The 11,846-nt window shown below is 45.9% G+C and overlaps 1 protein-coding gene across 1 annotated transcript in view; it reads left to right on the top strand.

Annotated features, from left to right (window-relative positions):
* Window positions 1-6: 6 nt before the first annotated feature.
* DKK3 (dickkopf WNT signaling pathway inhibitor 3) overlaps window positions 7-11,846 on the top strand; it is a 48,018-nt gene continuing 36,178 nt past the window's right edge. Inside the window, exons 1-3 of the mRNA XM_008580415.1 lie at window positions 7-194; window positions 6,768-6,905; window positions 9,829-9,912. Of these exons, the coding sequence (XP_008578637.1) occupies window positions 129-194; window positions 6,768-6,905; window positions 9,829-9,912 (288 nt within the window). The 5' untranslated portion in view covers window positions 7-128. The remainder of the gene's footprint in view (window positions 195-6,767; window positions 6,906-9,828; window positions 9,913-11,846) is intronic.

The raw sequence follows: 11,846 nt of genomic DNA, 5'->3' as shown, positions 1-11,846 counted from the left end.
CCCTGCTGTGCCTGCTGCTGGCGGTGGCGGTCCCCACGGCCCCCGCGCCCGCTCCGACGGCGACCTCGGCTCCCATCCAGCCCGGCCCGGCTCTCAGCTACCCGCAGGAGGAGGCCACCCTCAACGAGATGTTCCGCGAGGTTGAGGAGCTGATGGAGGATACGCAGCACAAACTGCGCAGCGCGGTGGAGGAGGTGGGTGCGCCCCAGGGCGCCGGCTCCGGGAAGCGCCGGGCTGGGGGGAGCGGGGGCTGGGGAAGGCAGTGCTCCAGGCACCAGCCGCTGCGCTGGTCGGGACCTCGGGTTCCGCCAAGGGGCTGGGAAGGGCTGACAGCAGACGCGGGGTGACTTGGAGGCAGCCCAGGGTGATCCCAGTTCCTCCTCGTTCTGCCTTCCTGCCGAAATGTCTGAATCTTCTGGCTAGGCCCTCCCTGGGTAGCTGGGGTCACCACCTGCCTGCAGGCTGCCCGCCACCAGCCTGCAATTGTCTTCAAGTATGCTGTTGGCCTCCCCCTGTTGTGAGCAGATGTTTTCAAGGCCCGGTATTCCAGCGCTGGGATTTTGCAGAGAGGCGAGGACGTTCCAGGAACCTCCAAGTTCTAGCTTGTCCGTTAAGCTTTGAGCTTGTGCTATTTTCTGAAAATACAGTTAGGATGCCCTGTGGAGACAAAGAGACAAAGAGCCCTGAGCTGTGCTAGCAATCTGTCTAGGCCGTCATGCTTCCCCTAAAGCCATGCGGGGGCGGAGAAGGAAGATAGAAGTCCTAAACCCCAGCGATGTAAATTGTCAGAGGATGATGGATGAGAAGGTGAAAAGCAACCCCACGTTCACCTGAGAGTGCTTCACAGTCAGTCCTGGGCTCAGCTCCTCCTCTGCCACTCACTAGCAGTGTGAGATTGGGCAAATCCTGTAACATCCCGAACCTGAGTTTCCTGTGAGAGTTCCATACCATGAATAAGTGTGGGCTCCTGGCAAATAATAGGTGTACAATAGATGAGCCTACTTCAAAAGGTTGTGGAAAAATAGAGTTAAAAGATAATGTGAATCTTTCCATGAACTTTTTGAAGACCCCTTGTATGGCAACAATTATTATCAAGTACCAGATATCCTGGCAAACTGTTTGGCTTCTTCCTTCCATCCCCTCCCAGATCCAAACACTGTGGGTGGCATCCTGTTCTGTCCTCTACGGTGGGCATTGAAGCACAGTGAGGGATCCCAGGGTAGCAGGTGCAGATGGCTGAGACTTCGTGATCCCAGGGTGGGGAGCTGTCCCTGGTGCCCGGGTTATATAGGCCTGGTCACTGTTGGACCCAACTCTGGCAGTAGCCTGGAGAGGAGCCAGCCATCCCAGTGAAGGAGTCAGTGAGAGACCAGATGTCCAGGCTGTTAGGTCAGCCTTCTCCACATCGCTGCTGTGCCCATGTTGCTAGTCCTCTTGGGCAAGCCTTAAATGCTAGTTCTTGTCTACAGGGAGAGGTTGCTTTCTACCCTGAACACTGTGTAGTTTGGGGATATTTCTTTCACCCTACAACAGTCAACCTGATGGAGGTTGCAGTAAGGGGACCATGGATTGGGAGGTGGTGGCATGGGCAACAGTACCTGAATATCCACTGGGCAGGCCCAGATTCCAAGATGCATGGGCTTTCTGTTTCCTGTGATAGCAAAAGAACAATCACATGGAACGACTCTTAACGCTGCAGTTTCAAATTAAATTGAGCTCCTGATCCTTCTGGTTCCTGTGCAAGTCATTTGCTTTCCTTATCTGGGTTCTAGGACTTTCCTTCCTACACACAGATTCCCAATATGACTGACTAGGTCACCTCCATGTTTTTATTCAGTGGGAAAGTGCCCACCACTGTTCAGAAAGTTTGCAGACTGGTCCTCTGATGTTAGCTCCTGGTGAAAGCAAGGACGTCTTCAGTCTGTTCATGATCAGAGCAGTTTGGGGCCCAGCAGAGCCTTAGTGGCCATGTCTTCTCCATGGGAGTTACCCACATTGGATTTTGTCAGGACCCCAGCCTTCCTCCCTCCAGATGTGGCTCTGCTTGAGTTATGTAGATCAACAGGCCGAAGTTTGCCAACAGAAGACTGTTGGCTATCAAATACACCCCAGTCAGTGGTTATTTCCCAAAGAGTGTCCTCTCTGGCAGTGGGGACAGGATAAGAGAGTCTGAAAGCCTTCGTGGTAGGAGAATGGGTGGTGGAGACCAGCCTTCTTTCATCCAGTCCCAGCTCTGCCACTTATTAACCAGTGGGATCCAGAGTCTGAAATGGAGAAAATGACCACCCCTTAGGTAGAGGGAGAATTAAACCAGAGGATGTGAGTAAAGCAAGTTACCTGACTGTCAAAAATAGGGTTAGGTAGAATAGGGATAATGCAAGTAACCTCTGCATGAGGTTGTTATAAGGATTATGGGAGATTGTTGGTCCTCAATGAATAATAGCTATCCTTATTACCATACTAATAGTCGTAGCATGAATAATAACAAGGCACCACCATTGTTTGATAGTCTCAATAGAATGTATCTTTAAACATGTATTTTAAAAATATCTTCAAAAATAGAATAGATTCTTAATAGATTGTGGCTATTAGTATTAATTTTTTTAATAAGAGACTGCCAGAAATCTCCTTAAATCTCATAAGCACAGGATGGTTGCTATTTAGTTGCTGTCCCAGAGAAGAACTAAAAAGGACCTGGGCCAGATGCATTAATTGTTTACATAGTTGCTTCATGAATCTGCTTTCATGTAACTTCCTGGCTTTTAAAATATTCCGACTGACTCAAGCTGTTGATGTTTCTTAAGAGGAAAGACAAAGTGGCTGTAGTAGGATGGTTATTGGGATAAGCAAATCTTCAAATGGCTTTTAGTTGGGATATTCCTATTTTCCTGTTTTATTTTTCCATATGTTGCTAATAAATGTCTGTTGAGGATAAAACTGCTCCATTTCTTCCGCCTTCATTGCCATGTCTGTAACTGGGGTATTTTAGAATGAACGTTCTTATTGCCTACCTATTTCTAGCAACAACTCCAATACCAAGCCCGGATATATCTCTCCAATTTTTCCTACTATGCCCCTTTAACAGACAGATTCAACAAACTATAAATGACATTTTTAATAGCATTCACATTCCTCCTTTATGAAACAACTTCTATTGCTTCTGGCTTGAGTTTCTCTTGCTAGTGGCAATAATAGTTGTGGTTGAAATTTCCATTGTAAACTGTACTTTTAGTTCATGGTGCCATTAAAGAACTGTGAGCTCATTCTGTTGAAATAACCACTGGCTGAGAGGAGCAAAGGTTTTATAAAAAGACTATCTGCTCAGTCCACAGCAAATTCTAGATTTGGTAACTTTTCAATTATTTGAAAGCCAAACTGTAGGATTCAGAGTCCAATGGGAATTTTAAAAAACATTAAAACATCCCCTTCTCCTTCTGGATATATCCCCTCTACCATCTTTAGCCTCTCTTTCCAGCTGTATCTTTTTTTTTTCCTTTTTGTCTTTTTTACTGACCGGTAACGGGATCGCAACCCTTGGTGCCTCTCTTTCCAGCTGTATCTTTTTTTTTTTCCTTTTTGTCTTTTTTACTGACCGGTAACGGGATCGCAACCCTCGGTGTTGCGCCCGCACCGCGCTCAGCCAGTGAGTGGGAACTGGTCTCCACATGGGATCCGAACCCTCGGTGGGAGCGCCGCCGCACTCGCAAGCAGTGCACTCTCCAGTGCGCCACCGGGCCGGCCCTCCAGCTGTATCTTTACTGTCTCTGAATGTACCAGGGTTCCTTGCTTGAAAAAAAGAAAAGTCCTTTTCTTGTTCATTTTGTCTCCTATTTTAGCTCTATTTCTTCTCTATTTTGATGGCGACTCTTCAAACACATGGTATCTCCTGCTTGCTGTTCCCACTTCTGCCCATAAACTCTTTTCCCTTCATAAACTCTGGCAAACTAGCTTCTTCTGAAACTGCTTTCTTAAAGGTCACCATTATAAAAGCAGCTATGTCTTACATATTTGCTGTGTGGCAGGTACAGTACCAAGCACTTGGATTTCATGAGCCTTAATTCTTACATCCACTCAACAAAGTAGGATCATCCCCATTTCATAAATGAGCAAGCTGAGGTTTGGGGGATTTGGCATCTTGCCCAAGGTCGCATGGCTATTTTGTGGCAGATCCAGGACTTGAACCCACTTTGTCTGACTCCAGAACCCTGGCACTATCTACTGTGGGGCCCTCTGACAATGCTGGAGGCAACTACTTGCCTAATCCAGTGGCCATCTCTCAGTGGCTTTGTAACCTAGAAGGCCCCTCTGCAGACACAGCTCCCATCCTCTGGACCTGATTCTAGCTAGTCCCCTGACTCCTCTTTCTTCTTTCCCTAGTCTGTATATTATTTCTCAACTAGTCTTCTAGAACTTGCTATAACTCCCTATTGCCTGGAGCAGAGATTCTTAATTGGGTCCAGGTAGGGGGGAGGGAAAGCCTCAGAATCATCTGAGAAGCTCATTGATATCTGGGGGTCGCATCTCCAGAAATTCCAATTTGGCAGGTTGGGGAAGGGATCAGATATTCATCTTTTTTAAAATTTTGGGCTGTATCTGATGTACCCTCCTGGTTGAGAATCAGACCAATGCCCTCTGCTTGAGGGCTGCCCCTTAGATCTGCCTGTTGACCCCTCTCCACCCTCACCTACCACTTGATCCTGTGCCCAGCATAGACCCTCTGCTCTAGCCCACAGCACACACCACCCTTGTCCAGACTGCCGCAGCTTTGCCTGTGCTGTCTGGAGTGTCTTCTCCACTCCCGTCTGTGCAAATCCTACCCATCCATTGAGACCAGCCCGGTCATGCCTCCTCCTACTACTGGGAGCCTTTCTTCTGTTTTTTGAATCCTTGACTCGCTTCCTGACCATCACACAAGCTAGCTCACAGTCATCCTCAAACTGGCTTGTGTGGGGCTCTCTTATCTTCTAGTAAGAGCATAAGCTATTCAGGAAGACTACAATCCTGAAATGGGAAAGCCGCATAATTTGGAGTCAGACTGACTGGAGTTCTAATCCAGGCTTTGTCACTTACTAACAATGTGGTGGCTTTAGGCAGATGCCTTCACCTCCCTCAACCTCACTTTCTTCATCTGCAAAACGGGTGTTATAACACCTTCCTCATAGGGTTGCTGTGAATATTCAATGTGTCTGGTGCAATGGCCAAGACATAGCCAATGCTCCCAACCTAGGGGATTATTATTATGATTCTTATTATTATAAAGCGAGTGATCAAATTTCAAACATCTCAGCAATAGTCTCGAGTAAAACACAACACTGTGTACTTGGCAGTCACTGACCAAGTTTGATTAGCTGAGCCTTTGTGCCTACTATACTTCCTTCACACTTTTAGTTCAATGTCTGTGCTGCATTGAGACCTGACGACTCTTCCGCCATATCCATCCCAGCTCAGCAAGTCTGATTGGGGGAGGTGGAAAAAGAGGGGACTCAGCTGGTACTTAGGGGAAAGAGGACATTGATTTTTTTTTGTAATAGGGAAATATTTTTTGAGGATTACTTTTAAGGAATAAAAATAGCCCAGAGTCAAAGATAGCAGTGTTGGAAAATTGCCAACCACCAACTAAAACTTCTCTTTGTGTCTCTCATTTTAAATTCCTAGAGAGGATGTCTGATTGGCTCGGCTAGTCCATGGTGTAGCCTCCTTTTGGGTTGAATCATCTGTGAATGGGATATGTTGTGGTTGATTGTCCATTTGTCAGAGCTAAGGCAGGGGAAGTTGGGTGCAGACAGGAGTTGACTGATATACCATGGAGGCTCATGAGACTGGACGCTTTAAGGACAATGGTCAGTGGCCTCAGAAACCTGATACCAGAGAAGGATAAAGGTTCAAGAAGAAACAGAAGGGCTGTGGACCTTGGGAACTAGTCAACTGAGTCTCTAAAAGGGTCCCTGTGCAAGAGGTAGGGTGGGGAAGGAGATGTAGCTGTCCTCTACCTGCAATAGATAAGGGACTATATCTATTTGGGTCCCACCACCACCACCAGACCCTGCAACAGAGACTTGGGAGCAAACAGTTTATTTGGGAGGTGATACCAGAAACACTAGCAGGAAGTGGGAAAGTGAGATGGCAGAGAAGAAAGGCAACAGAGGTATGCTCATGAGCAGGTCACTGCTATGGGCATTAGGGCTCAGTCCCACTCAGGAGCCTCAGAGAGAGACTGTATAGATTCTACACACCTTAAATTGTGAGGGGTGAAGAAAGTGGCATGTTAACTCTCTAGCACTTGAGGCATGTGCAAACTGAGCACACTTCTGTGGTCAGAGAGTGCCCTTAGAGAGAGACAGAGTTGGTTGTTGGCATGAATGGGAATTGGATGCATGTGACCCCAGGATTAGGCCCCTGGGTGTTGGGCAAAGAACCAACAGCATTAATATGGGGGCCATGATGGCTTAATGAAAACATATTCAAATCCCAACTCCGCCCTTCACTGGGAGTCTTAGGAATTCATCTAGCCTCCCTTAGCCTCAGTTTCTCCATTTGTAAAATGGGGGACACTAACTCCCACCTCCTAGAGAAGGTGTTAGATTAAAGGGCTGTAATGTACATAAAACATTCAGTACCCTGTCTTGTCCTAATTAATGGTATCTATCATTATCCCCACTCTTTATAATCATGGAAGAGAAAATGAGAAGCGGTTCTTCTTTTTCTAATGCACTCTCGTTAGTAGCAAGAGAAAGCAATTTTGTTCATTAAATTCATTGATTTAATAGATGGAGGCAGAAGAAGCTGCTGCTAAAACATCGTCAGAAGTGAACCTGGCAAACTTACCTCCCAGCTATCACAATGAGACCAACACAGACACCAAGATTGGAAATAATACCATCCATGTGCACCGGGAAATTCACAAGGTAAGGGAGGTTATGGCCAGCACCTCCTCCTTTCTATAGCCCCAGTCCCATCAGAGAACTAAGGTCTTACTTACATATTTGATACCAAAATGCAAATGAGAATGGTAAAATACAGATTAAAAATCAGAGAAAGCGCTGGTACGGGCTTAAAGGGGAGAGATATGTATGAGGAACCTAAATTGCTTTTGCATTTAAGGCATAAATTTAACTCTAGGCTTCCTGCCAGCCCAATTGCAAAGGAATGTTTAGGGATTTTTCATCATTTGAAGAAAAGGAAACAAGGGTCTGGACAGATACTTTCCTAGTATTGAATTTGAGGAATTTATCTTGTGGGTTTATGGATATCTCAGTAGAGAGTTGAAATAGAGACCATGTTGTAGTGAATCGATCCTCACTGTTTCCTTAGCTGGGACTCAAATATAATATATCTCATCTTCAGAAGGGAAACCCTCTCTTGTCATAAGACTAAACATTCATTCATTTGCTGGTTGTCCTTTCAAAATTCTGTAGCAGAATTCTTTTCCAACCTATCCCATGTTCAGTGGTCTCTTGGTCTAATGTCTTGCATAAGGAGCAAGCAGGTTTATTCTTGATCTGTTCCTCTTTGCATATCTAGAGTAACGTGGCACTAGGCTGCCCCTGGTGTGAAATATCTTCAGTGTGGTTTTGGCAGGATTCAGGACAAACTACACAAGCCTGTGTTCTCTTGAAGAGAGTCTGTTGTGCAGATACAGAGTTGACATTCTGTTGTGATTATCGAGAAGTTTGACCTCTACTCTCATCTCAACTCCTATATGCAAGGCCACGATAGCTGTCATGAAAGTGCCGAGGCAATACTTGGTTGACACAATAGTGTTTCTGTGCCATGAGCATAAGGGGGTCAATGTTTATGCGCCATTGCCTTGACTATGAAGAAGCTTTTGAGTGGCTCTTCTCCCACTGCATGCGGATAAGCCCCACTTGATGGGTCAGCTAAAGAATGTACCCACCAGGTGTGTCAATGAGTTTTCCTGCTGAACAGAAAAAATTAGCATCGTTTATCTGAAGACTGGAGAATGTTACCAATAATGATTATTTTATTCTTGTCAAAACCAATATTAAGTTATTCTTTCTGACAGAAATCAGCCAACAGGTTTGGCTGCTTTTCTTAAAGTTATTCCTTGTAGATGTTAGAGTACCTGAGTGTCAGTCCTACCAGTAACTAGTGTGATTTTGAAAATTATTTAAATTTTCTGAACCTTGCTAACTGGGTTTATGAAATCGAGATATCAATATCTCTGTTATAGTATTGTTAGGGTCAGATGACCTAAGTATAGGAAAGCTTATTGTAAATTGTAAAGTGCTATGCAAAAGCAAGTTGTTCTTGTTATTACTGTTGTTATATCATAGCAAAGCTATGTTATCAGCACCGTGCTCTAGTTCTCAAGTGGGTTCCACGGACTATCAGTTATGCATGGCTTCATAACAGAGGGCTCAGTGGTGGTGAAACATATTTGGAAAACACTGTATATATTCTCCTCCTAGAGTTAAAAAAACAAACAAACATATTAGTATAATAAAGGCTCTGAAAAGTCCTGCAAGCCATACCTACAGAATTCTAGAATTTTTTTAAGAAATATAATATTGGCTAAGCCTTTAAAAAGCTACTATGGAGGAAGAAGACATCATTTGTTTTCTGTGAAGAAGAATTATTTTGGTAAAAATTTAAACACATAGTGAAGACATGGTTCTTATCTCCTCAGAACTGGAATTTGACCCACTACAGCCAATTAGGCTAAGAATTTCCACTTTGTCCTGGCTACAGACTCCTATGATATTATAGGTGGCAGGGACTTTCAAGAGGATGTAGAAATGAGAAAATTGTGAATCAAAGGAGAAAAATAACTTATTATAAGTGATATACTAGGGCCGGCCCCGTGGCTCACTCGGGAGAGTGCAGCGCTGGCAGCACCAAGGCCATGGGTTCGGATCCTATATAGGGATGGTTGGTGCGCTCACTGGCTGAGCGTGGTGCAGACCACACCATGCCAAGAGTTGTGATCTCCTTACCGGTCAGGAAAAAAAAAAAAAGTGATATACTAGATGGTTGGCAAATGAGCCATGGGTTCGGATCCTATATAGGGATGGTTGGTGCGCTCACTGGCTGAGCGTGGTGCAGACCACACCATGCCAAGAGTTGCAATCTCCTTACCGGTCAGGAAAAAAAAAAAAAGTGATATACTAGATGGTTGGCAAATGAGCCAGGGCTCAAAGACACAGGTCTCCCAGCTTCCGGGCCAGTGTCCTAACTATCCTTCATCACCAAGCCAAATATTAGACATGCCTTTGATGGGGCAGGAATGGCCTGGGATCCACATCAGGCTTAGTTTTGTGGTGCCTGCACCTGGTCATAGAATCAGAGGCAGACGACGGAGAGAGGAATATTGGAACAAGTCTCCATTGTACTTAAGCACTTTCTTGATGAATGAAACCATTCCCCAGAATCAGAAGTGGGGCTGCTGTAGCTAAAACTGCTTACTTCTCATGAAAGATGTTTGACTAGACACCCAGACCTGTAATTTGTCAAAAAAGAAAGTTGACATTGAGTTTCAAATGACAAGCCCCAAGAATGATAAAAACAGCTGACGTGTTGAGCATTTGCTAGGTGTCAGGCACTGTGCTGAGTGCTTTCCACAGTCACCTCATTTCCTCTGCATAGCAACCTGATGAGGCAGGCTCTGTGAGTGTCTCTATCACCGCACCGAGGGGAAGCTGTCCATCTGACAGCTGCTGGGAACTCAGCAAGGAGGGGGAGTGGGCATTCAGACTGTTTACCCAATGCTCTTGCTTCAGGAAATAAAACAACAACAACAACAACAACAAAACTTGTGGGATTTGCCCAGAATTTCTTCTACTTCATTTGCACTGTACCTTTCTCTTTTAGATAACCAACAACCAGACTGGACAGACGGTCTTTTCAGAGATGGTAATTACATCTGTAGGGGATGAAGAAGGCAAAAGGAGCCACGTAAGTCGTCGTCTCTCCTGCACTCACAGTTCAGGGCACACACACCTTTGTTCAGCCTGCCAGCGGACACCCAGACTGCAGACTGTGGGCAGAAGGGAGCTGAATCTCCCACCTCCTTTCTACCAAGATTCCCCAGCTTCTACACTTCTGACCAGATTGATGCGATCTGGTAGCAGGCTATGCCTCCATGCACTAGGCATCAGAAACAACAGAGAAATTAAATTCAGTTGTCATTTTCACAGCCCCATCTCAGCTTTGAAAGGGGAATAAGAAAGTATCAGATATATTGATTGGGGACCCTGGCAGCAGATCTGATGCATCAGACAGTGAAATCCTCAAAGCCTCTGGGATAGCTACAACTTTTATAATCCCAGCCCCAGTCTGGCAGTTTGAGAGCAAGAACACCTCAAGTGGAATCCAGTGGCCTAAAGGAAAAATGCTGCCCCTCTGTTCCAGGCTTCAGGCTTGGTCCCCTGTGAATGCTCCTGTTAGTTGCCTGTTAATCCAAAGGTGGGATGGATTTTATAGAATTATAGAGTGTTGAAGTTGGAAGGGGTATGATTTCGTAGAAGAAAAACCAGGGCACAGATCAAGGGATGACCCAGTCAGAGTCACTAGTCTTCTGCCTCACAGGCCAGAGGTAACTCAACTGCACTTTGTCTTCTTAAAGAGATGGCTGTCAGGTACAGATGCCTGTCGAGGGGTGGACAAGGCAGCTATGATGTGCACGTGGTCAGCAGTACAAATGTGCCTTCTTTATGGGCACTGCAAGGACCCACCCTCCCTGTGCCCAGACGCCTAATGCATCTCTGGCCCTCCAAGGGCATTGAGGATTTTTTCCCACTTCCTTTGGCCTTATTGCTGGAAGAGAACCAGTGTACTGATAATAGGAAGTTGGCGTTGTCTTGGTCAGTAGTTGAGGGATTCTTTTTGGTTTTTTTGGCACAGTGCTCGAATGTCAGGAGCTGGCTGACATTTACTACAGGCTGGGGGTCCAGTTGGCTATAGGTGATATGGTGACCCGTTGGATATAGGTGAATGGTGACCCACCATGCGGGCTGCTGGGGAGGAACTGTGCAGTGAAATGGAAAGACTGCTGGCCATGGAGGCTGGAAGCAGCAGTTTGCTACTTGCAATCTGGGGCACCCCGTCTTCAAAGGAGGTGACGATTTCAACCATCTCTCTCACCTTTGAAAGTACAGAAGCCTATGAAACAAAGACAGACTAAATTAAGGCTAGGAAGGAAGAGAGGCCAGCTTTCTAAGGTGGAAAGAGGGAAAGGGAAACAAAACAAAAACCAACCAGCCAGCTATGGAATATGATCATGGTTTCTAGAAGGAAAAGCTTTAGAGTTTTCCAGATCTAAGTCTGTACTTGGGGCCTGATGAGAGATAGAGGGCCTGCATAGAAACCATGGAATGGAAAGGTCAGGGGAAACAGAATTTTTTTAAAAAGGCCTTTATTCTCAAGTAAAAAAAAAAGAAAAAGTTATGTGCAGGCTGGTACATTCTTGCTCTGAGGAGCTTCCCAGAGCCCGAGAGCAGCAGCCCACCTGTGAGCACACCTGCACATGCGGGAAGCCCAGGTGCATACATAGCTGCAATATGCACATCCTACGTGGGGCATTGTGTCAGGCTTTCAGCCCTGTGGTGGGGGAATTGAGACTTTCTCAGAGGGGTGGATGGGTAAGAAAGCAGATCTCAAAGAAGTCACGAGCATGCTTGGGACAGGGAACAGCTGTCTGCACTGTTGTGCTATGTGCCAGCTCTCCCCAGTGTGCATGTCTCTGTGTGTCCCTGCTTCTGGATTCAGCTGGGAACCCCAAAATCTCCACTCCTGCCCATACTGTCTCATGCGTCCATTGTGTGGTGAGCGTGTATGTGACACCCTTGTGTGGTGCATAATCTGAACTTCAGCAGTTCCGAGAATGCAGG

This window comes from Galeopterus variegatus, unplaced genomic scaffold (genome assembly GCF_000696425.1).
Source record: "Galeopterus variegatus unplaced genomic scaffold, G_variegatus-3.0.2 Scaffold2083, whole genome shotgun sequence".
NCBI classification, from domain to species: Eukaryota; Metazoa; Chordata; class Mammalia; order Dermoptera; family Cynocephalidae; genus Galeopterus; species Galeopterus variegatus.
Note: the sequence above shows the minus strand (reverse complement) of the source record. Positions and strands in the feature narration are given on the sequence as shown.